At 36.2% G+C, this 25,653-nt stretch overlaps 2 protein-coding genes and 1 long non-coding RNA gene across 9 annotated transcripts; 2 read left to right on the forward strand and 1 right to left on the reverse strand.

Annotated features, from left to right (window-relative positions):
* Window positions 1-9,043: 9,043 nt before the first annotated feature.
* LOC110872318 lies at window positions 9,044-14,321 on the forward strand. Its single transcript, XM_022121101.2, has 10 exons — window positions 9,044-9,315; window positions 10,072-10,159; window positions 10,999-11,115; window positions 11,355-11,636; window positions 12,305-12,687; window positions 12,775-12,874; window positions 13,198-13,251; window positions 13,329-13,415; window positions 13,586-13,714; window positions 13,804-14,321. The coding sequence occupies exons 1-10, from the start codon at window positions 9,254-9,256 to the stop codon at window positions 14,119-14,121; spliced, it is 1,620 nt and encodes a 539-aa protein (XP_021976793.1). The 5' UTR covers window positions 9,044-9,253; the 3' UTR covers window positions 14,122-14,321.
* A 2,206-nt stretch (window positions 14,322-16,527) lies between these two features.
* On the forward strand, window positions 16,528-22,181 carry LOC110872317 (elongation factor-like GTPase 1). Of its 7 annotated transcripts, none has more exons than XR_004864793.1 (5): window positions 16,528-19,754; window positions 21,109-21,215; window positions 21,394-21,618; window positions 21,694-21,805; window positions 21,900-22,181. XR_004864793.1 is itself a non-coding variant. In XM_035976489.1 (2 exons), exons 1-2 carry the CDS (start codon window positions 16,725-16,727, stop codon window positions 21,265-21,267), a joined length of 3,189 nt encoding a protein of 1,062 aa, XP_035832382.1. In that variant the 5' UTR covers window positions 16,528-16,724; the 3' UTR covers window positions 21,268-21,293. The 7 variants fall into 7 exon arrangements, 3 of the variants coding, with proteins under 3 accessions (XP_035832382.1, XP_035832383.1, XP_021976792.1); XR_004864795.1 differs by having other exon boundaries at window positions 16,528-19,749; XR_004864794.1 differs by lacking the exon at window positions 21,109-21,215 and having other exon boundaries at window positions 21,900-22,180.
* Window positions 22,182-24,494: 2,313 nt separating this feature from the next.
* Window positions 24,495-25,336, reverse strand: LOC110870917. The gene is made up of 3 exons (XR_002553345.2): window positions 25,173-25,336; window positions 25,005-25,075; window positions 24,495-24,772 (listed from the first exon to the last, which is right to left on the reverse strand). It is a non-coding gene; the product is annotated as an uncharacterized LOC110870917 (long non-coding RNA).
* Window positions 25,337-25,653: the final 317 nt, after the last annotated feature.

The raw sequence follows: 25,653 nt of genomic DNA on the forward strand, positions 1-25,653 counted from the left end.
CTATGCAATCATTATTATGCACATGTGCATACATATATATATATATATTACATAACACATACCATAATTATGCACATCAGTCTGCTACAGCAATATATATGAATCTACCAAAATTAAAGTCTGCTGTATGAATCTACCAAAACTACAGTCTGCTAAACCAATATATGAATCTACCAAAACTACAGTCTACTGCAACAATCTACTTGAACGAACACATAACTAACACACTATCATAAATTTATGAATCGACTATGATCATATACGGATTCAAAATTTTGTATGAACTCGCAAATCTCTTCGTGTAAAAAAAAAAAAACTCACCGATTTATCGATTTTCCTTGATTTCGATTCGAATGTGGCTGTTTTGCCCTAATTTCGAGTAGACGGTTGATGTCACGGTTGATGTGCCGGCCGACGATATCGACGATGATCATGATGATCGTATGCCAAATGATGATGTTGAACGGGCCGAAGTTGTGATCGTTGCTAAGAATCGGTAAGAATCGAACTTGATTTTGATAGGGTTTTTTTGGGATAATGAACTAATTGGGGAGATTTTGTGTTTGGGAGATTTTGTTTTTGGATATGGCAGTTATCGGACACGAGATCTTATTATGTAACCTAATTAATTTCAGTTTTCAATTCCGTGTCGTATAAGCGGGAATTTTATAATTTTTTTGGTTATTTACAAATTTGCCACTCGTTCACATTGGTTCTCGCGGTTCTCGCAATAAAGGTGGTTCTCGCATGAACCTCACCCTATATATATATATATATATATATATATATATATATATATAGAGTAAGAGTTTGGTAGAAAGTGGGTTTTTCCTAGAAAGTCTAGGAAGCAATCAGAATGCAACATGTGGCATTGAAGATTTTTAACTAGAAGGGCAATTGTGTACTTTCACATTCTATTTTTATTTTTGGAATTTATTTTCATTAACTAACTATCCATGTCTATATTTTGTAACCGTTTTTCTCCATGATTTTCTGAATAATTTGTTTTCGAAATCTAAACGAATCACATATTCCATTGTTCAGAAGATTACTGGAAATTATCAGCATGTTCTTGGTGCTGTGTTTTAACAGTTTACAGGGCTAAAGTCAATTTTTTTATAGATCCCATAATATAAAGGTGGTTTTGTAATTGGCAGATTACTGTTTTATAATCTGCTTGCTGTTAAAACACAGCGTCAAGAAATCCTCCAACATTACCAGCATGGATGGTAAAATACGGCGTATGAATCTGCTTGCTGTTAAAACACAACTGTATGAATCTGAATGCTAAAACAAAACTGTATGAATTTGCTTGCTGTTAAAACACAACTGTATGAATCTGCTTGCTGTTAAAACATAACTGTATGAATCTGAATGCTAAAACACAACTGTATGAATCTGCTTGCTGTTAAAACACAACTGTATGAATCTGAATGCTAAAACACAACTGTATGAATCTGCTTGATGCTAAAACACAACTGTATGAATCTGCTTGCTGTTAAAACACAACTGTATGAATCTGAATGCTAAAACACAGCTGTATGAATCCGGTTGCTGTTAAAACACAATTGTATGAATCTGAATGCTAAAACACAACAATATGAATCTGTTTGCTGCTAAAACACAGCTGTATTAATTTGCTTGCTGTTAAAACACATCGTCAAGAAAACGAAGATGATACGAACAGTATTTGAATGGTGATGATGAACTCGGAGATGGTGGAGATGGAGAAGTATTTTAATTTGATCCGGTGCTCTCCATCCTTTCTAAAGTTATCTTCTTCCATGATTGTAGTTATTTTTTGTAGGGATTGGGGTTTCGAAGATGGGTTTGGAGAGAGAGAGAGGGAAAATCGCGTGAAATTAGGGACTGGGTTTGACTGACGGTTATCTAATTGATTTAAAACACGACATATTGACAAAATTGCCCCTGGTCTTTTAAAACAATGAATTAAATAAACTAAAAAATTACAAGATTGCCATTGACTTCATCTTAACCATTAAACACACCCATTGGATGGCCCAGATCGCTTTCTAGACTTTCTAGGAAAAACATACTTTCCGCAGGATCTCTACTCTCTCTCTCTCTCTCTCTCTCTCTCTATATATATATATATATATATATATATATATATATATATATATATATATATATATAAAATTTTTACTCAAGTCTCTCACCTCTCATTGTATGTTATTTATTATTTGTAAAGTTTTATAAATGCTAAAAGATTTAGTGAAGCAAATGACGCATATTTGAATCTTGGTAAGAGTCATACTTTGTGATAGCCTTGAATCCTTGATATTTCTATGAATAATGATGGATTACATTAAAATAAAGCACTTCATTGGTAGTACTATCGAATTACCAATCAGATAATTCATAGAGAAAACAAGAATGATTATGCAATTTTTATACAAACTACTTGTATTCTCGCGCACTTTGCAGCGTGCTTTTGGTTGGTATCAGTTTAGTTCGTTAAAGTATCTGTATGATATTTTCACTCGGTATAGCAACCGAAAGATATACACTCAAAAGGATTTAGCACGTATTTTACAGTGATAAAAAACTATAGAAACAAATACCGTTTTCGATACCGCTGTTGTTCGGGCGGAGCATCGGTTCGGTCACTGACTCTCACTGTAGCATACGTTACTAAAAATATTTTTTTGCCAATACAACACTATTTTCAATTACTTTTATACTATCACGTCGAGCAATTTTTTGCCAATACAACACTATTTTCAATTACTTTTATACTATCACGTCGAGCAAACCATAAAGACGAATATGGTATTGGTACCAATATAATTCGAATAGTTTTGGTAAGATTCTCACGCTAAAGAAAAAAAATCATCGGTTTGGTTTCACGATCAGTTTTTTGCTTAACTTCCGTTCAGTCGGTTTCAATATTTACAAACCGTAGTAAACGTTTTGGTTTACGCTTTATACCAAAAAACAATCATATAAAACCGGACCACACCATAAGTTGTTATATTGAACTATTAAGTATTTCATATTATATATGTTACTAACCATAATTAAAATTTTAATTGTTTCAACTCTAGTTTTTTTCTTAGTTTTTTTAATGATGGCGTACTCTGGCTCAATGGCATCCCTCTTCGTCACCCAGGTAGACATCCATACCTTAGACAAAATTACAACCATCCATTGTTAGTTTGACGCTTTATGGCGCCAAACCGTTCCAGTAGGAAACCAAACTATCTCTGGAAAAACCATTGACTTGTTTGCGGTCAATAAGATTTGAACCCGGGTCTCTCCCGTAGAGAGAAACTCAGTGCCGCTAGTCCGTTTCAACTCTAGTTAAACTAAAGTAAATCAAAATGTGCTAAGCCCATTTCACATTCTTAAATTTCAATGGTCAACACAGCTTGTTTTTGACGATTTAGAGAATTATGGACATTTATAATATTTTGGACGGTTGATAGCCTTTTTCTTTTTTCGAATCTAGGACAACTTGTGTTTTTCTTCTTTCTGAACAACAAATTTAGTGTAACTTGGATAAAGGAAGAGAATAAACAATTCGGCTTCCTGTGGATAAGAAGTTGTTCATGTATGCAAGATATAAACGTGGGATCAATGGTGTAATTTTTATTTATCGCTCATGTGTATCTAAATCTTGGTGGTGTAGTTGTACTTTGTTGTGGGCTAACACATTATTAGTCGTATAATTAATAACACGTATGTTTTGTTGGCAGTTAAAAAAAACAGGTTAGCTTTTTTTTATGTATGGAGTTTTGGTCTATTTACATGAGGTTTTTTACTACAATTAAGCTACTACTTTGAATCCATACTTGAAAAAACTTTCATATCTACAACAATGTTGTTCAACAAAATTTGGATCCTGGCTATTACGGCTACTGTTAAGAAGCCTGGACTAGTACTTTTTGTTTTGGCTATGTAAGATTGTGTTATAATTTCTAGTGTTGTGTATGGGGATTCTGGAGCATGAAGGGACCAAGACATGTAGCACCAACCATGGGTGAAGCTTTTAAGGGGCGCGGGAGGGGGCGGCCGACCCCCCAAACTTTTTGCTCAGTAGTGGAGAGTATGTAGTTTTCGTATAGGAATTTTTGGGTATATACGTTTTCGACCCCCCGGCTTTTAAAGAAATTTTTAGGTCCGGTGACTTCCGCCCCCCCCCCCCCCCCCCCCGGTCGGAAATCTCAAGCTTCGCCACTGCAACCAACAACTCCACCATATACATACCAGAAGCTATCAAATATTCATACGCGAAGGTGTGAGTTATGGACTACAAGCCAGTAAATCAAGCTTTGGATATGTTATTGATTAACTGTGCTGATTTTATGAATCCAAAAGGGATTGATCTAAAAATAGGTTTCTTATAGGTTGCCGCTTTGAGAGAGATCAGAACAACCATACCCAGTAAAATCCCACAGATAGCAAAGCTATTGTAGGGTTTGGGAAGGATGAGATATAGGCAAACCTTACCTTCATCCCTATGGATAGAGAGGCCGCTTCCAAAGAGACCCCCAACTCCAAAAAGATAACAGACAAACAAACAAATTAAAAAAAAAATATAGAAACATGAAGCTTTCAATACCAAAAGGGGTAGAGAAAAAAATTAAACAGGTATAACCTGATACACAACACATAGACATGCAAAGACCACCTAAGCTCCATGGACCTAGGTCCTTAGCTCAAAAACTAAGACACGTCAATACTCTCACCTAAAAGTCCTTAACTTTAATCCTACGTCCCCAAGGCCTCCTATTCTGGACCATGTCCTTAGAGAGGTGCAACTCTAGCAAATCTTGCCTAATACGCTCTTCCCAAGTCAATTTGAGAGAGATCAGAGTTTAATTTATTCATGACATGTGGTAGATTAGAATTAATTAATTGGTGTAATATCGTAGGAGTAGAGTGACATTCGTCGTTAAAAAAGAAAATATATATAAATAAGTCAAAACTAACGATGTGTCCCCGAGTTTAATAAACGAAAGAAAAGAAGAGAAAATGAATTAAAGAGTGGAAAGAAGAGTTTTGCTTAACTACGATGTTCTCGAGTTCCAAGGAAATAAAAAGAAAAGTAAACATTTTATGTATTAAAAATCATTTCCTTACAAATCTCTCTAATTTAGAAGGATTTAAAATGAAGAAAATAAACATAAGTTTTCCTTCCATTTCTCTCTATTTGCTTAAAAAAACTCTGAAACATGACTTTTTTTACATCCCTGCAAATCCTTTCTTTTCCTTCGTTAAATGAAACTCGAGAACACGGCGTAAATGTGACAATTCAACTTTAGTAACTTCATAAAGAGGAAAACCGATACTACTAATTTAATACACGTTAAATAAAACTCATTACAAAATCACTCATAAACATAGAAACAATTACAATTAACAATAACCGATTACAATTTTATAAAGTTTCAAAGTAACTGGCCGAATTTGAGATGAAAACAATAACTTGATAGACAAAGATGCATAGCTTGCCAAACAAGGACATAAAAAGATTTCTAATTATACGCATAGGTAAAAGGTATAAGGTTAATTTGAATAACAGAGTAAAAGTAAATGAGGGTATAAATAGATCATGAAGACGAACCTTCAAAACAAAGTTGTGGAGGGAAGTCGACTCGAGGAGAGCCCCACTGCCACCCTACGTTAGTTAATACAAGTCGAGCAATCCGAGCATAATGTTTTCTCTTCTCGCCACTACTTCAATAATTTAAATTTATTTAGCCTCTTTTATTAACTTCTTAGTTTTTAGCGGAAAAAAACGCTCACAACTGTATATACTGATAAAATCTTAAATAAAAAAAGATATAAAGTAAATATGTCAAGCTATGAATCTGAAAAGTTAAGCTAAACCCGACCTATTTACGTATGTATTAGTAATTTCCACTCAAAATTGAGCCAAAATCTTGAATCACACAGCTTACTTCCGAGTCATTTCGTAGAAAAAGGCCCAAGACAGCAATGAAATAATTAAGTCATGATGTTATTCCTTTCTTATTGTACTTAAGTTTTAGTTTTCTTTAATTAATTCTTTATTTTCTTTATGTTTCTTCTTTTTCTTTATAGTTTTCTTATCCTTTTTATTTATTCTATTCTAGTAGTTTTCTTATTCTTTTATAAGTTTTTTTCTTTTTATTTATTCTATTCTAAAAACAATTTTAAATTATCCACGAGATTAGGCATGTAAACGCTTTGAGCATTTACTAAGCTATTAGTGAACCGTTTGATGGAAAATTTGTATACGCTCACTTATTTAATAAATAATGAACATGAACACAAAACTTTGTTCATTTGATTAAATTAGCTAATATGAATAAACACATCACTCAAATCATTTACGTTATGAACATTCATTGAATTATGCCTATTTCTATATGTTCATTTATGTTCGTACACATATGTTCCTTTGCATTCGTTGTTTAGATGTTCTATTTGTCTCATCATGGATTAACCTAGGTGTATTTTAAAACCAAGCCTTGAGTAATCGACTAATTCACACTCGTGCTTTATGTTAGCAAGCAAACATAACAAACCTAACATGGTCATGCTTTTAACGAACGTGAACATAAACCTTCAATTTTTTTCGTTTAAGTTTATGCATTCACTCATTTGCTTAAAGCTAAACTAAGGAAGATGATGAAGCCTTGTTGTATCCTTGAAAACATGATCCCTCTTTTAGCTTTTCTCTGTTGGGCAAGGGTTTTTTTTTTTTTTTTTTTTTTTTTTTTTGAAAGACAACTTAATTCTATATAATTTATTCATAATGAGACTTGAATCTTCTTGACTTATGACTTAAAAGAAGAGCATTTCAATACCTTAGTGCGTACTATTAGAATACATTCCCTTTGGTCTTTAATGATCAAATGATGATAAATCCAATAAGGGTGCATAGATATATAAAGAATACACGTTAGTCAAATCCATTATGAAGCAAAAAAGAAAAGATAAAACACTTACTCCACTAACACTTGCTCCATCAATAAGGAATTTTTTGAAAATGTATAATTAATATAGTTGTAGTTCAGTTTATAATTTGTAATAATCCTAACTATTAGTTGTTAGCCGGCAACGGTCCCAACTACAAAAATACCAGTGGTGGTCCCATCTTTTCATATATTGTAAATCAGTGGACCTTTACTAAACCGAAAACTATAAGGGGACAAAAAAAATTAAGGTTTCGTATTTTATAAAAGTTAGCTTTTATATAACGTCTCCATTTGAAACTAATCTATGTAAATGATATATCAGTTACAACAATTTGGAATGTAAATAAACCAGAACAACACGAACATAGCTTGTTCATGTTCGTTCATTTAATTTTAACTGAACAACCAGATGTGTATGAACACTTAAACGAATTATTTTCATTTTCATGTCCATTCGTTCAAAGAACGAATGTGTTCTTATTCGTTTGTAAACGTAAATGAACGAACATAAATAGAGAAAATGAATATGTTCTTGTTTGTTTGTTAGTCGATTACCCAATGGGTTGATGCATGATGGACCAATTATTATTAGTAATAACCAATATCAAATTTAAACGAATACGTAAACAAGCAACCATAAATGAAAATTCACGAACGTAAATGAACAAACATGACTTGTATTCATGTTCGTTCATTTAATAAATGAACAATAATGTTTGTTTATTTTTGTCAGTTTATTAAATTTACATACATAATAAACTTTTGTTAATGATTTTGAAGAAGGAAATACTAGCCAATAGTATGAACCTCATGGAATTGCTTCATGATCAACTTTTGGACAAAGATTATCAATCACCTTTGGAAAACTCCGCAAAATTGAAGTTGTTAGCTTCGCCACAAGAAAAGAGATACCGTTACAACCATCCTCCATCATGAGAAAAAGTATTTATTCTTCGAGAGGGAAAGTTGCAATTAATAAAGTGCAAGTAAAAGTAACTGTTAGTGAAATCGTGAATAAATGTGCTACCTTATCATGCACTACATGTAAATTAGCGTTTGTGTCACAATCAAATCAAAGGGTGGTGGGTTCAGAAAAGGGCATGATCGTCATGACAATGAAACCTTTATCGGCGATACTAGAAACATTCACTTTTTTGTTACGTTGCCTATTTCTACCACGTATGCATAACCGTAATCTAAGTTCCAGCCTCAATACTATAGACAACAAAATTAATTCATGCCATACCTCTTCAAGTTCACCAAATGTAAAATTCGTTCAAACTAACAACATTTTGGATATTAGTAACCGAGAAATTGCAAAAAATGACAAAAATAATAAATAGATATGTAACAAATTAGTATCAGACGTACCGAGCGATTGCAAAAAATGACAATAATAATAAATAGATATGTAACAAATTAGTATATGACGTACGTAATAATGAACTAAAATTAAAAAAGATTTCGGTGATGATAAGTGAGTGGTTGAACCATTTAGAGAAAATATCAAAATACTATTCCGATATCATATCATCACTATTGTAATAAAATAAAATAATCACACACATATAAATATAATAAAAGTAGAAAATACAATATTGCTTAACGTACAAGCGTATGTTGTGAAATTACGCACGTTGTAAAACTCAAAACCATAACCACGCATGTTGAAAAATCATAATCATGCATGTTATACTTATCTAACGAAGCATGTTATGGTTTTCAACATGCGTGATTATGTCTTTTCAACATGAGTGATTATGGTTTTTCAACATGTGTGATTATGGTTTTGAGTTTTAAAACGCGCATAATTTCACAGCGTACGTTAAGACATATTATACGTTAACCTGCCTCTATACAAGGGCATAGGATAGTGGGGGCGGGAGGGGGCGGCCGAACCCCGAATTTTTGCTCAGTAGTGGAGAGTATGTAGTTTTCGTATAGAAATTTTTGGATATATACGTTTTCGACCCCCCATTTTATAGAAATTTTTGGGTGTGTATGTTTTCAACACACCGGTCAGAAATCTCAAGCTTTGTCACTACTTCTATCAATATATATATATATATATAATATAATTCGGAGGCCCACACAGTTTGGTACACAGACAGCAATGTGTGCTGCTCATCATCCCCGCCCCCAATGCGCCATTATTAAATTCACTCTCTGCTTCACATTTTCATCTTCTAAATCTTCCATGATCTCATGCCCCTCACCCACTAACATACCCCTTCTTCTTCTTCATTTTCCACTATCATCTTCCTTCCAAATGCACTTAATCATCATAAACTGTCGGTGGTGATTATTCCACCCACAACACAAAGATGCTGCGAGTTAACTGTGATTCTACTTCACCTCTTTCAGCCCGCCACTCAAGTTTTCATGGGTAAATCTTGCTTTTTGGTTTCTGGTTTTACATTATATTAAAGTTTTAAACTTTCGTTTGTCCGCCACGAGTTCACGGATTTGTTTTTGGTTATTAAGTCCCGGGAAGTCACCCGTTATTGGATTACTCTCACCTGAGCCCGCTTAACTGGTTAATGCCCCCAAAACGCGTTGGTAATATTTGAGGTCACGGGTTTGAGTCTCGCCCGGAGCAAAAATGCCCGGGGTTCAGGGGCGGACCTAGGTAGAGGGGTGGGTGGGCGCCAGGGGCGCAGGATAGAAGGGTCCAGGGGTTCCGACCCCTGAACTTTTCGCTCAGTATTTTCCGTTACGTAGTTTTCGTATATAATTTTTTAGGTATATACGTTTTCGACTCCCAGTCAGAAATCTCAAGCTTCGCCACTGGTGGGCTGGGCGCTCCTCTTGAAAAAAAAATTAGTGTATTTTATAGTGCAAAATCCCGACTGCACCCCTTGAAAATTTGGTTAAACCCCTCGTTCGCACCCCAGAAAATAATTCCTGGGTCCGCCACACTGCCTGGGTTTTACCACAGTTTGCCTTCGGCGTTGTTGGCCATTTGCCATTTGGTTTACCTGGGTGATCGAGCTTTTGTTGGTGGTTCAAAAAATAATATTTGAGGTTTGGTATTAATTATAAAAGCGGTTGACGTGGGATTTGCCTCGGGTGTTAGAGAATAAATATCTTTTAGCGTTTAAATATTTGGTTATTAATTTTGGTGTGTGGTTATTGTTTGCAGGTGTTCTTGGAATAATGGGAAGATTAGCAAAGATGATGGTAGTGCACTAGATGTAGCTGCACCAAGAGCTTCCTATAATTTCATCCATGTTAGTACCATCTTATGATTGTTTCGATTCGAGGTTTCGGTTCGTTACAAATCTTGAAAAATACAAGCTTTGATCTTTATTTCATATAACACAAGAATTTGACAAGCTTTGTCTCTTTAGGAAAGGATTTGGTTGTTTCCCAAATGATAAACCACCATTCAACAATGACAAAATAAAGGAATCTTTGTGGATTTAAATCAAAATAAAATTTCCCAAAATAAAGATATCACAATGTTCTTGGGTTGAAGGGGTTGCTTTCATTTTGACTATTTTTATGCTTTGTTATCCAAATATTGGACCACTTTTAGTGTTTTACATCCAAATTTAAGGTTCTTATCTGGACACCTCTATGTTATTGTCCATAGACTTTTAGGTGTGCGTAATTGCGTATAGTTACTTTAAAGGTGGTTAGTGCTACGTTTTCTCTCTCTTTTTTGTTATCGGTAGTCTATTACTATTATTAGTAACATTAGGGGCAGTTTGTTTACCTCTTAATGGGCTCTTAATGGTTCAGACCTCTTACTGGTTCAACACTTAATGGTTCAGACTGTTTGTTTCGCGAGCAGATGTCTGAATGGTTCAAAATTTGTCTCTGAATGGTTAAGCATTATACTGAGTCTAAATGGTTAAGACCTCTAATCTGAATTGGTCAGACATTTGCCTCTGAACGGTTAAGCATTATACTGGCTCTTACTGGTTCAGCACTTAATGGTTCAGAACTGGTTCAGCACTTAACCATTCAGAAGTTACCAAACAGTCTCTTAGTAATTTTTGTTTCGTTTATCCTTAACCACACTATATGTCGAAAAATTAAGTTTGACTTCATGTCTTTGACACAGGATGTAAAATTGCGGAAGATATTGCCCGACCAATCCTCGGTGTGGTCTGAGTCGGAGATGACACCACGTTCAAGTTCATTATCTTCCATTGCTTCAAATGGCACACCAAATTTGAAGGTGACATCTCTTTTTCAGTTGTAACATGTTCATGACAAGTAGCTATCTAGAACAAACAACTTGTGAACCGACATCAGTTTCGTAATTATTAGTAATGTGCAAGACATTGTTTCGGTTATAAGTTTATGCATCTGGTTCACCTAATCTTCAATTGGGCCCTTTTTGCATAAATATATTTCAACGGGGCTCGTTTAACGTGTATACATAATTGATCATTTTTGTTGTTTCTTTAAATGCAGTCATCAATGGAGTTGGTGAAAGAAATCACCTCTCTTGAAACGGAAATACTTCATTTGGAACGTCATATACTTTCGCTCTATCGAACTGCTTTTCAGCAGCGTGCTCGTAGTTTACATACCAAAAGATCCGCTTCGGAACAAAAGATAGAATCACAATTACAACCTGCTGCTGATCAGTCACTGCTCAAAAAAGTCAACTCTGACGCTTTGTTGAGTGGTCAACATGGTCAACTTTCAAGTGATCAAATTAAATCTGCCATCTCGAATTCATCATCCAGAAAAGTAAGTATTGAACTGATCGTTAGATGTTTTAGTTTTGATTACTGTACTTGTATACGGATTGATTTAGGTTATGTTGAATCTCTAACGGGTTAAACTAGTAAAATAATAATATGAGTAAATTGTCATTTTTGTCCCTGAGGTCGGGCCAGTTTTGCGACTTACGTTCAAAGGTTTGTTTTCCGCATCTGGATCCAAAAGGTTTGAAATCTAGCCATTTTCATCTGGCCCGTTAACTCCATCCACTTTTCTCCGTTAATTCAGAAGTATTTCCATCTTTTTTTGCTAACTTAAAAGGCAATTCGGTCTTTTTCACTTTATGTAAAAAGACCGAATACCCCTAAAAAAGACCGAACTGCCCTTTAAGTTAACAAAAAAGACGGAAATACCCTTGAATTAATGGAGAAAAATGGATGGAGTTAACGAAGCGGATGAAAATGGCAAGATTTCAAACCTTTTGGATCCAGATGCGGAAAAACAAACCTTTGAACGAAAATCGCAAAACTGGCCAAACCTCAGGGACGAAAATGACATTTTACTCTAAAAACAAAAATAAAAAGCTAAAAAGTCATTTTTATGAAATATGTTAAATCAAAACTTTGTTGGGCAAAAATGTTTCGGGTCAACCTGACCCGTTTGACTTTTCTTTATCTAACAACGAGTAATTGCAGGAGAGAAAAACAAGCCGTTGTAGTCTTGGGGATCACCTCGGAACTTCTTATACCGATAGTGCGCATCTTGACAGGCCCGATAGGCTTTCAGAAGACATGATGAGATGTGTCTGTTCGATTTACTGTAAGCTCGGGGACCAAAATCAATCTCAATCTGGACCATCGGTTTCTTCTGCCTCATCCATGTCTTCATCGGGTACAACCTGTACCCATAACCGTTCTGATTCATCGAGTCCTTCTTGCAATGAGGATGCCACATGGGACGGTAAACACAATAATATAAAAGAGGAAGGAGGCCCGTATGCTGAAACGGTAGAAATTCTGAAAATAAATGTTGACGACGATAGTTTTAATTATGCGGAAATGATGCTAAAAAAATTCAGGTAATTAACGGTTTTATTTTTCCTCTTAATTTTACTGTTTTTTTTTAGTTCTAGTTACTTAATATTTAATATTTATGATTTATTTAGAACATTGGTAAAGAAACTCGAGAAAGTTGACCCTGGCAAAATGACGCGCGAACAAAAGCTTGTGTTTTGGATCAACATTCACAATGCTTTGGTGATGCATGTAAGCCTTTGTTTCTTTATATTCTACTCCATTATACGCTATTTATCAAATGTCTAAAATACCCTTCCACGAAAGATAAAATCAAAGGTGTATATTGGACCGAAAGCAATGGGATTAGTTTTTTTTTTTTTTTTTTTTTTTTTTTTTTTTTTTTCTGTTGAGGAGATGGGAATATGATATGGGCAATTTTAACAATTAAAAATACGAAGAAAAAAATATTGCGATTTTCACCGGGCATCCTAACAAGGGTAAGGTTGTAATTTTAAAAATGTTCACATAACTTGTTGAAATACTATAATGTATTATGTGCTTATTTCTTGCAGGCATATTTAGCATATGGAACACATAACAACACAAAGAGTAATTCCATATTAAAGGTAAACATATTCATATATGTTATATGATTCATTAATCATAATTAACTATTTTGCGGGTTCATAATCCGGTATTTCAGGCAACGTATAACATCGGGGGACACTCCATCAACGCATACACCATACAAAGCTCTATATTAGGAATCAAATCACACTTTAGAGCATCGGTTCGTCTGTTTACCCCTCTCTTACCATATTTTATATATATTCTATTAATCGGTTATGACCGTTCTTTTGCGGGTCCCACAAAACGATGGATGGAGAACGCAAGAAAAATATTATAAAATCAGTGAAAATTATACTGTATTTTAATTTAACTAACATAACATAAATGCAGTGGCTACAGTCATTACTATCTCCAGGGAGGAAGTTGAAGACAGAGCATAATAAACATATTTACGCCATTGAATACCCTGAGCCACTTGTCCATTTTGCCCTTTCTTTAGGGGCATTCTCTGACCCTGCGGTAATTTGTAGTATTGTTATGTGTTACATGTTACTTGTTATTTCTTCTGTTTGTGATTCGAGTATTGATGACGAATCTTTTTAATTTAGGTTCGTATCTACAACGCGAAGAACGTTTTCCAGGATCTGAGGCTTGCCAAACAAGAGTTTATACAATCAACAGTTTATGTGAACAAAGAAACAAGAATATACCTACCCAAAATCTTATATTATTTTGCAAAAGATATGGCATTGAGCATGTCAAGCCTTTTGGAAATAGTCAACTCGTGTTTATCCGAAAGTCAACCGAAGGTCAAGAAACCGAGCATAAAAGGTAAACCCGAAAAATGTGTATACTGGTTATCTCAGAGTTGTATATTTCGATACGTGATTCTTCGAGACACAGTTGAAGGGCGATTGTCTGTTTGATTTTTGAGTTTTTTTTTTTTTTTTTTTTTTTTTTTTTTTTTTCTTTTGCATTTGTGAATCTTGAATGCTTTTCTATTGGCTTTTTGTTAGTTTGAGAGTGTAAAGAGGTGTTTTCAGGACTTTGAATAGTGGATTAAGGGTGTATGTGTGTTTGAGCACTGGGTTTTGTGCATATATAAATACATTTTCAATTATGCCAATCAAATCAAAATAATATATATATATATATATATATATATATATATATATATATAAACTCAATGAATATCGAATTTTCGAATTGCTTGAAATTTTTTTTTTCTTGAATTCGTATTCGATTAAAAATTTGAAATCGAATCGCATTTGAATAAATTCGTTTTGATTCTCTTATTCAGTTAAAACATGTAATAAATTCGTTTAAGTTATGGGCTTGGTAATGGGCTATTTTAATACTTAGAATAACTTTAGAGATTTATTTATACTGTAGTTTAATAAAAGTTAGGAAAAGTTATAAGTTTTGTCCTTTATCTTTATACCACTTTTCAGGCGGTGTCCTTTTTAACGAATGTTGACAGAAGGTGTCCTTTACTAGGTATTTTGTTGCAAGTTTAGTCCTTTACACCTAACAATTAACAGGGTTTTTTAACTGGGTTGGGTGTAAATGACTAAACTTGCAACAAAATACCTAGTAAAGGACACCCCCTGTCAACATTCGTTAAAAAGGACACCGTCTGAAAAGTGGTAAAGATAAAGGACAAAACTTGTAATTTTTCCTAAAAGTTATATATGTATTATATATATAATTAATAAATAAATATGTATAATTTTACTTTGAATGCCGTATCGAATTTAAAATTATAACTTCGTATTCGATTTATTGGACTCGAATTGAATTGAATTCAAATTCTTGATAATCAAAACGAATTCTTGATAATCGAATCGAACTAAATCAAATTACGAATTTTTTTAATTCGAAACGAATTCTAGACACCCCTAATCCTTATTGTACATATTCATCCTTTTTTTGAACGGGGAATGATTGAATTCTTATGTAAAACTAACTAGATGCTAGAGAAAGTGTTCTTGATAGTTTAAACATGCAAGGTGATACAATCCCGATTAATCCGCAGAATTAAATGGGTCAAACCCAATACAATTATGGAGCAGGAAAAATATTTTGAATTGGGTCAACTCAATTATTCAGTTACGCCTCAATTGGACCCGTTACTAGAAATAGAGGAGTTAATCATGGGACGGTCTTACATTTTGTTTTTATAAGTCTTTAGAGATTTAGGCTAGAGGTGTCAATGTTTTATCCAATGAAAATTAGGGTTCTTAAACCTTGTAATTGAAGACCTAATCCTTCTCGAATTGCATTATCTATCTTGTTTCTTCTTGTTTCGATCAAATCTGAGTTTTATATTCTATCACAACTCTATGTAGAACGTCCAGAAGGAGTCATTTGATGCCACTAGACCAAAGGGCCATCAGAAGAGCTAATAAATATTTCCTAGTTATGTATTATTGTATTGTATTAGTGTGGTGTATTTTTTGTAAGCCATATCAAAGTCCAATTAGCTCAATTGTATAGGGCCCATCTTGAATGCGCTTGGATCAGTTGGACAGTTTAACTTAGTTTTTTGTGTCAAAGTTATAAAATTTTCGGTCCGCCCCTTTTACCCAAAAAAAATAAAAAAATAAAAAAAAAAATCCTAGTTTTCAAGATGACAAATGCATCCAATTTGGTCCGGAACTGAAAAGGAGAATAATACAATGGTATTACAAATTTACAATGATGTTCTAAATCCATGAATAAAACTTTAGAGGAGTTTCAACTTTCAACCTCTTTCACCCATTTGACTCAGTTGGCGAGTAACCGGTTTGACTTAGTTTGACCTATTCCCCTTCTAGTTAACTTTTTAATTTGATAATTTGAGACAAAAGACAACCCAAATCAATCAATTAAAAGGTAAACCGGTAAAAACTGGCACATCTAATACACATAGAGTTAGAAACAAACATACATACATGTGCGCACGCACACAAAGTAACTAGTTTACGAATGCATAGCTTTCCTAGACAATTACAGAACCTTTCTTAAGACATTCTAAAACTAACCTTATAAATAAAGTTCAACGTTTATAAAGATAAACCAATGTTGATAACTAAATTTTGATTTGAAAAAACCTCAATAATAGCGTTATTCTTATCAACACTATTATTGAGTTAAGGTCTTATCAAACAATGTCAGTACTGATATCGTTATGATCAGATCCAGTATCGATATGCAAAACATGTGTCAATATCTATTTGAGCATATGTTGACTTTATTTTTTGAGTTTTCAATTTGGTTGGTATACACCGAGTGTCGGCATACCGACTGAATTTTATTATTGGAACCGGTATCGGTATTTTATTTATTATTATATCTCCATCTTGAATTCTCTTCCCCCTTCTCATATGAACCCTAATTAGAACAAGAGCCCCTTTCTTGATCGCCACACCCATTCAAAACCCTAATTCCCCCATCAATTCAATCACATATAACCTTCCTCAAGATCCACCCTTCAAAACCCTAATTCCCCCATCAATTCCACACCATTTCTCACAAACACAACCCATCAATGGCCGATTCACACGACCCCAAAAACATCCGAAACATATGCATTCTCGCCCACGTTGACCACGGCAAGACCACCCTCGCCGACCACCTAATCGCCTCCTCCGGCGGCGGCGTTCTGCACCCAAAACAAGCCGGCAGGCTCCGCTTCATGGACTATCTAGACGAAGAACAACGGCGTGCAATAACCATGAAAAGTTCCTCAATTGCTCTTCAATACAAAAACCATTCAATCAACCTAATTGATTCACCGGGTCATATGGATTTCTGCAGTGAAGTTTCAACCGCTTCAAGATTGAGTGATGGGGGTTTGGTGTTAGTGGATGCTGTTGAGGGTGTTCATATTCAAACTCATGCGGTTTTACGACAAGCCTGGATCGAAAAGCTTACGCCTTGTTTGGTTTTGAATAAGATTGATAGGTTGATTGTTGAGTTGAAGTTGAGTCCTTTAGAGGCGTATAATCGGCTTTTACGGATTGTTCATGAGGTTAATGGGATCGTTAGTGCGTATAAATCGGAGAAGTATTTGTCGGATGTTGATTCGATACTTGCTCGCCCGGTTGGTGAAACAGGGGATGAGTATCAAGAACTGTTGGATGATGATGATGAGGAGGATACGTTTCAGCCGCAGAAGGGGAATGTGGTGTTTGTTTGTGCTTTAGACGGGTGGGGGTTTGGGATATGTGAGTTTGCTGAGTTTTACGCTTCGAAACTTGGGGCGAGTGTTGCGGTTTTGCAGAAGGCGTTTTGGGGTCCGAGGTATTTTGTTCCGAAAACGAAACGGATTGTGGGTAAGAAAGGGTTGCCTGCGGGGAGTAAGGCGCGGCCCATGTTTGTGCAGTTTGTGCTCGAGCCGTTGTGGCAGGTGTATGAGGCTGCGTTGGATACGAATGGGGATAAAACGATTCTTGAGAAGTTGATTAAGTCGTTTAATTTGTCGGTTCCTCCTCGTGAGCTTCAGAATAAAGATCCAAAATCTGTTCTTCAATCTGTTGTGAGTAGGTGGCTTCCTTTGTCGGATGCTATTTTGTCGATGGTGATTAAACATATGCCGGATCCTGGTACCGCGCAAGCGTTTCGCTTGTCGCGTTTGCTGCCGAAAAGAGAGATTCTTGATGATGACGTTGGTAAGTCTGATGTGATTGCAGAGGCTGAGCTTGTGCGAAAGTCAGTTGAGGCGTGTGATTCACGGCCTGAAGCTCCATGTGTCGCTTTTGTATCTAAAATGTTTGCGGTTCCCATGAAAATGCTACCTCAAAGAGACGTAAACGGTGGGATTGTGAACAATATAGAAGTTGGAAATGGGGATTCCGATGAGTGTTTTCTTGCATTTGCTAGGATCTTTAGTGGTGTTATTCATTTGGGTCAGAAGGTATTTGTGTTATCAGCATTGTATGATCCGCTTAAAACGGGTGATTCGGTTCAGAAGCATATTCAAGAAGCTGAATTGCATTCTTTGTATTTGATGATGGGTCAAGGGTTAACACCCGTTGCTTCCGCACGGGCTGGAAACATTGTCGCCATTAGAGGGTTAGGTCAACATATTTTGAAAAGCGCGACTCTTTCATCAACGAAAAACTGTTGGCCGTTTTCAAGTATGACGTTTCAAGTTTCACCGACGTTAAAAGTGGCCATTGAGCCGTCTGACCCGGTTGACATGGGTGCGCTTATGAAAGGGCTCCGGCTGTTAAACCGGGCTGACCCGTTTGTAGAGGTCAGTGTGTCCGCTAGAGGCGAACACGTGCTTGCTGCTGCGGGTGAAGTTCATTTGGAAAGATGTATTAAAGATTTAAAAGAGCGGTTTGCGAAGGTAAATTTAGAAATCTCACCGCCTCTTGTGTCGTTTAGAGAAACAATCGAAGGAGAATCGTTAAACTCGTTTGATAAATTCAAATCGTTAACCGGGAATTCAAACGTTATTGAAAAAACTACACCAAACGGAAGGTGTACCGTTCGTGTGCACATATTGAAACTTCCTGATGCACTTACGAAATTGCTAGATGAAAGTTCGGATCTTCTAGAGGATATTATCGCAGGTAAAGCGATAAGAGCTCAAGACGATGAACACCCGGTAGAATCGCTTAGAAAACGCATATGGGATGCCGTTGAAAGTGAAATTTCAGACACGAATGCGGAAAAAGATAAAGAAAAGTTAAAACTTTTATGGGAAAATCTTCTGAAACGAATATGGGCTTTAGGGCCACGACAAATCGGTCCCAACATGCTTCTTCTTCCGGATTCAACTACAGACGACAACGGTTCATCGGTCCTTATTAAAGGTTCTCCATACGTATCTGAACGGTTAGGTTTTGTGTCGAGCAGTGAAGAGTCAGAAACCGAGACAACAAGCGCTGAAACCCGATCACTGAAAGAAGAAGCCGATAGCCTCAGAAGCAGTGTCTTATCCGGGTTCCAAGTAGCCACTGGATCCGGCCCGTTATGCGACGAACCCATGTGGGGTTTAGCATTTGTAATAGAAGCTTCGATTTCACCTTACGATAGCGAGTCAGAAGCCGTCAATCAAAGCGATCAATACGGGGTGTTTTCCGGGCAGGTTATGACAGCGGTTAAAGAAGCATGTAAAGCCGGCGTACTTCAAAAAAACCCTAGAATCGTTGAGGGGATGTATTTCTGTGAACTAAACACACCAACCGAGTATTTAGGGCCTATGTACGCTGTGCTGGCCCGCCGACGTGCCCGGATTTTGAAAGAAGAAATGCAAGAAGGGTCACCGTTGTTCACGGTGCATGCTTATGTACCGGTTGCAGAAAGTTTCGGGTTTCCAGATGAGTTAAGAAGATGGACTTCTGGTGCTTCGAGCGCTCTTCTTGTTCTTAGTCATTGGGAAGCACTTCCGGAAGACCCATTTTTTGTACCGAAAACAGAAGAAGAAAAAGAGGAGTTTGGTGATGGGTCGAGTGTTTTACAAAATACAGCAAGAAAATTAATAGACGGGGTTAGAAGGCGCAAGGGTTTGGCCGTTGAGGAAAAGGTGGTCCAGTTTGCTACGAAACAGAGGACTCTGGCCCGTAAGGTTTAAAAGTTTTGATTTTGTTCATGTTACCGTTTTATCTGTTCTATTACCCGGATCTTTATTTGTTTCTAGTGTATAATGAGATAAAAAAATGATTTTGTTACTCTGCTTGATCGTATATATACAGCACTGCTGTCCGTAAATGGACTAGTGGTGCGCGTTGTCTGTTTCTGATTTTATTGATTGTCAACCTCGGTTACTATTTTAAGCTCGAAAAACGGACGGGTGGGTTAGGTAATGGGTCAAAACGAGCTTGTATGTAAAAAGTTTATTTTCAAAAGGGTTTGAACTTTGAAAACTACTATATTTTCTTGGACAGTAGCTTAGGCCAATCACTGGATACTCACTGACCCCTCAGCGAAACGATCCATAAAGCCTGCCAACTTTCTCCCGCGCATTGTCCTTTTTAACGACCTCTTTAATCATCTCCGACAGCTGCAACTCGTTTAGATTAGAAGTAATCCCTGAACACATCATGAACCTGACATGAAAGTAATCACTACTAAGATAGTAAGAAAACTAATTATTTTTTCCCAATAAGACCCAGTTTAGAGTTCGATTTAGGTTCCGAAAAGTGTTAAGAGGCTCTGCCTAGCATACTAAGATGGTCTAAACCGAAGGCGATGGTGAAGGGTTCAAGAATTTCACTGTCGGGTTTTGAGTTTTAGTGATAGTGTTCGCGTTAGAGTCTTAGAGATTTTATTGGTTGATGAGAAAATTTTGGTATCGTCGTCTTCGTGTGAGGCTAGAGGAAGGAAATTAAATTAAAGAGTTTACTCTATACTAAACACCTATGGTCCTTACATATGTATGATACTAGTAGGTAACCCGCGGGCGGTGACAAATTGCAACGCAATACTCGTTTTCTGTTAGTTTATAGTTTAGTTTTTTTATTCGCATAATATATTACAAAATTTTGTTATGGTTATTGTTTTACTTTTCTTAAAATTTTCAAGTTAGTAGTATGAGTGTGGTCTATTTATGTCATAACCTTTACAATTGACATATCTAATTAGTTAGTAATTTAGCGTTAAAAATTATCAACTACTTAGGCTAGACGGTGTGGGCTTCGTCCCACCCCCGTCGTGGTCCGGCGCTGCTCCGCCACCCATTTCTCCCCTCCCAGTCGTCGTCGAGCCTAGGACGATTGAGACGCTCCACAAAAGACAAAAACCGTTCGAATCGTACGATTATTCGTAATCGATCTTCGTTCCTTGTAACCTAGGGTTTGTAATTTGTTGATTTCAGAAAATTAGGTTTAATCTTCGTTTTTCGTCAGCGAATTTGTATTTTTAGAGGTTGAAATCGAGGTATATACGATTAAGCCTCTGTTTTGTTTGATCGATTGTGGCAGAAACATTACTGGACGAATTTCACACAGGTGAAGACAGAAAATGAACAAGAATTGTTTATCTATCAATGGGGGCTTTTGTTTCGCCTCAATCGATTGTGTGTTTGTAGGTATGAAATTGTGAATGATTTGGATGTAACTCGTTGTCGAGATAATATATGAAACTTTGTGATCCTGTGAGTTGAATCGTCTTATAAAGTTATAATCAACAGTTGAAAATTCACCTTTCTTTGAAAAGCATACCAGTTTTGGTCCAAATATCTTGTGTTCTTTGATTACTTTTTGCAGGTAACATATTTGCTTTTGGGCTCTTTGTGTCACCAATGTAAGTATCAACAGAACAGTTCTCAGGAATCCCATATGTTTACGCCCTCTTGAACTGCCCATGGTATGGCTGCCCGCCCGCTCATATCATATGATAATTTGTTGGTCACAACGGTCAACTCTGTTGGTGCGATTTTCCAGTTAACATACATAGTTATCTATATAACACATGCTGACAAAAGCAAAAAGGTCAGAATGCCCATAATTATTTGCACTTTTAATGGTTTTGTTTTGTTTTGGTAATTGAATGATCAAATGTTTTAGGTTGATTGGGAAGGGCAAAAGAATCAAATAGATGCTGGTTAGTAAGGGTCGTTTGGCGTTTTACGCCTTATGCATGCCAACCGTTATCTTCAAAAACAAGCTCAAATTCAGGGTAGAAATCCGCTAATCTAGTTGCATTGAGTTATTTCTTAAACAGTTAAACTTTACAAAGAACTCATGTAGTTTTTGTTTGACTTTGACTTCAGGGGTTTGTTATATCAGACTGGCAAGGGATTGACAGGATCACTACTCCCGAACATGCGAACTACACATAATATTCAATCATAAACCATTGGTGTAGAAAAGTCAGGGTTTGGCTAAAATAATCTTTCATTTTCTAATTTTTCGACTTTTTCTATAATTTTGTTGTTTTCAGACCTTAATCTCATCATCATCCTATAATAATGTGTCACAAATATTTATATTCATTTCGGTGGTGGACATGGCCCCCAACTTGACCGTGGATCCTTTTAGAGCATTTGAAGACAATGTAACTGATGACCAATCAACCGTATGCATTCTATAGTGTTGAGTATAGTTTTCAGAAAACTAAGATATACAATATTGCTCTTTCATGATGTTAATGATTTTTGACTCCTTAAAAGCATTCTTGAATCCTAAAGAGGATTCCCAATGGGCATTAAACATGACTGACTAAAATTGTTTAATTAAACCTTTGTGGCAGCCAGCCTTAAAGAACAAGAGTGAGTATAGGCACCGTATGCACATTGGTATAAAATTAATACAAAAAAATATCAAATGCTAGATAGTAAGTATTAGCTGTAATTTGTGATTACAGTTGAGCAAGATGTTGCTGTTGATTCAACTCTGATTTCAGTTGCGCAATAATTTCTTTAATATTCTATCCCGACAATGTCTCGTGTTCAAGCAATGCATGATGCAAGTGTGTGGTGCTCGTTGATATGAGTAGTTACAATATTCTTGGAAAAGGAATTCCAATAACTCGAACCTCTTTTTTGATTAAGAGTCTGGGTTTGTACTCATGCTCTTTCTGTATTGCGCATGCAAGATGAGTGGCTTATTCAAGATCGGAAGATGCAGCTCAAGTAACTTCTTCATCTTCACCAAAAATCAACTCTTGTGCAACTCTAGCACCCATACATACATACATTGAGCCGAGCAAGCATTTCTTTTCGGGATACAACACTTGTTTCATCTTTTTGAGGCAACTAAGCCACCATCCCACGTGGCACAATTGTTGCTTTATGTACACAAGGGCGTGCTTGACCTTCATGGCATGTCGTTATGTGCATTTTAGCCTTGAAGGCGACCATTGCAGCCAGCCAGTCATCTAATATAACCGTTGATATGCTCCACCTTCTTGAATTATGTGCATTGAGGGCGACAACATTAACCAAGTTTTCCTTCCTGGTCAGCACTTGAGAACCCAAGTGTTCTTCGAGCGATCAGAGGCAAATCCACATCATCTGCCTTTAAGATCTATCTATTGGGACATAATTCAACAACATTATTAATTAACTAATAGAAATAAGAGGTCATTTTACCACCATAATAAAGGGTTAACACCACAAGTAGGTCAGCCATGAGGAGGTATCATTTAGCTAGTTTTGTACTCGTCCAAGTATGAATTTTCCAAATTAATAAATTACAACTTAACCAAAATGTTGGAAAGAAGTTGCTAACTGTCTACATATACCGCAAAGCAATTCAAGTTTTTGTTTATCGTGACGTAAGAAAGTGATGACCTGAGCCGACTGCTTTGACTTAGGGATGAGCATATGGTACCAGATACCAGTGCTGTATCGTGCAAATATGCCGGTACCAAATAGTATGATATATCGGGATTGGTACCAGTATTTTTCGATACTACCGAATTAGTACCGGTTATATTTACATTCATTTAGTGTCGTATATGTTTGCTAACCGGTACTCATTACCAAATAAAGGAGGTTTAATCTTTTAGAATTCAAAAGGTTGGTGGTACCTAGAGATGAGCAAATGGTACTGAGTAACCGTTAGGAACCGTACCATCACCGAATTTCCCGACCCAACTCGATTTTCGGTATCCGGTTTTTACCTTCATATACCGATATCGTACCGGGTATTTTCGGTACGTACCAGGCTAATCCCTACACGTACACCCATCCTCACCGTCTCATTCCCTCTTAGGTCTAAAAAGAACTCATATGCCTACTCACCGTCGCTGTACCGTCGGCCTCCTCTTATGTCTTTGAAGTTTCGTACCGTCGGCCTCCTCTTGTGTCTTTGAATTTTCGTACCGACGGCTTCCTCCTCGCAGTTGCATACTTGACATCCCTGCCTAATTGTGACTCAATGAGTTCCAGTGAGACAAACTATTTTCTTAACAGTTTGGTGATCTGATGTAAAATGATCAGTGTTTATATTATTATATGTTTGTTGATGGTTAGTTCACATCATAAATAGTTGATTTTCACATCATAAATTATTAGTGTACACCTTGAAACGAACCAAGGCGTCTAAAACATCGAAACAAACATCAAAACCCATGAGATGCATCTTTTCTTTCCACGTCATACTCGTTTTTTAGGCGCCTCACCTCAGGGCGCACCTGGGCCATTTTTCTAATTTAAGGCCATGAGGCATATCCACGCTATTTAAAACTAAACACGTATATCAATCATTAAGAGAAAGCGGACCAAATGCATGTTCTTTTAGATAAACAACCAGATACTCTTTCTTTCACCAAATGGTCCCCAACAAATATTATAAGTTGTTAACAAAATAACAATTGTTTCATCACACCGAGGACTCTGCCAAAATAAGGAAAACAGATCATATAAACAAATGGTCCCCAACAAATATTAAGTGGTAAACTGTTAACAAAATAACAATTGTTTCTTCATACCAACATTAGGTTCAGCGCCAACATGGACATCGGTCTGATCTTTACATTAAATGTTTGGTAGTTTTTAGACTGAGAATGCTTGTACATGCTGTCAAAATTCAATGCCGGATTGACCTTTTTCCGTTTGGCCCTTGACTTGTGATCAGGTTTAGACCTTGGACCTTTTGAGGCCATTCTTTCCTCAAAATTCAAGACATTACTTCAACAATTCTGCATAAACAACAATTAACAAATTAGCATACCCTTAAACTGAACCGACAAACACTATTTATATCATTTTCATTTCTAAACCGTCAACCCAAACACACAAGAATAACCTGTACTGCTTCATATTAGCTCGTAATGTTATGGCGATTAGGTAGATTAGAAATCAACGTCAGAATCAAACCCTAAACTAAATCTAGAAAACACGAAACAATCAAAGTAAAACAATTTTACATACCTGAAAGCCATATGTGAGAACTGTAAATGAAATTTATTATGAAACGCCACTCATCCCGATCGACATTTCCGCTATATATAGAGAATATTAATAAATTCAAAAAAAAACAATTAAAAGGGGCATTTACAGATATAAAAGTTAAAAAGAATGTAGGGTTTGGAGGTTTACCTCAGTCGGAGTACCTTCAGATCTAATCTGGAAACGAACTCTAATATGGAAACGAACTGATGCCCTTTTTCTTCTTCGATTTACACTATGTTCCCGAGTCATTTAACAGGGGGAGGTGAGGGGAGGGGAAGGAAAATTTTCTCTCCTAGTCTCTCCAATTTGGGAGGATGAATATATGGTTATATTTGGTCATATTTTCTTCCCTTTTCTCTCCCCTCCCCCTGTTAAATGAAATTCGGGAACATGGTTTTTAATATTTTCATCTCTTTCCTCCCCCCTCCCCCTGTTAAATGAGTCTCGGGAACAGAGTGTTAAGGATGAAGAGAGTGAGAGAGCAGATCGAGATCCTGGTTCACAGGGAATCTGAGAGAGAGAGAGACGTGAGTTTGAAATTCAAAATATGATTAGGGATTTTTCTTGCCCCCCTTGACTGTACGTTTTTGAAGGGAAGGGTTTTATGACTTTTTCCTAATTTGATGTG

This window comes from Helianthus annuus, chromosome 8 (genome assembly GCF_002127325.2).
Source record: "Helianthus annuus cultivar XRQ/B chromosome 8, HanXRQr2.0-SUNRISE, whole genome shotgun sequence".
Classification (NCBI taxonomy): Eukaryota; Viridiplantae; Streptophyta; class Magnoliopsida; order Asterales; family Asteraceae; genus Helianthus; species Helianthus annuus.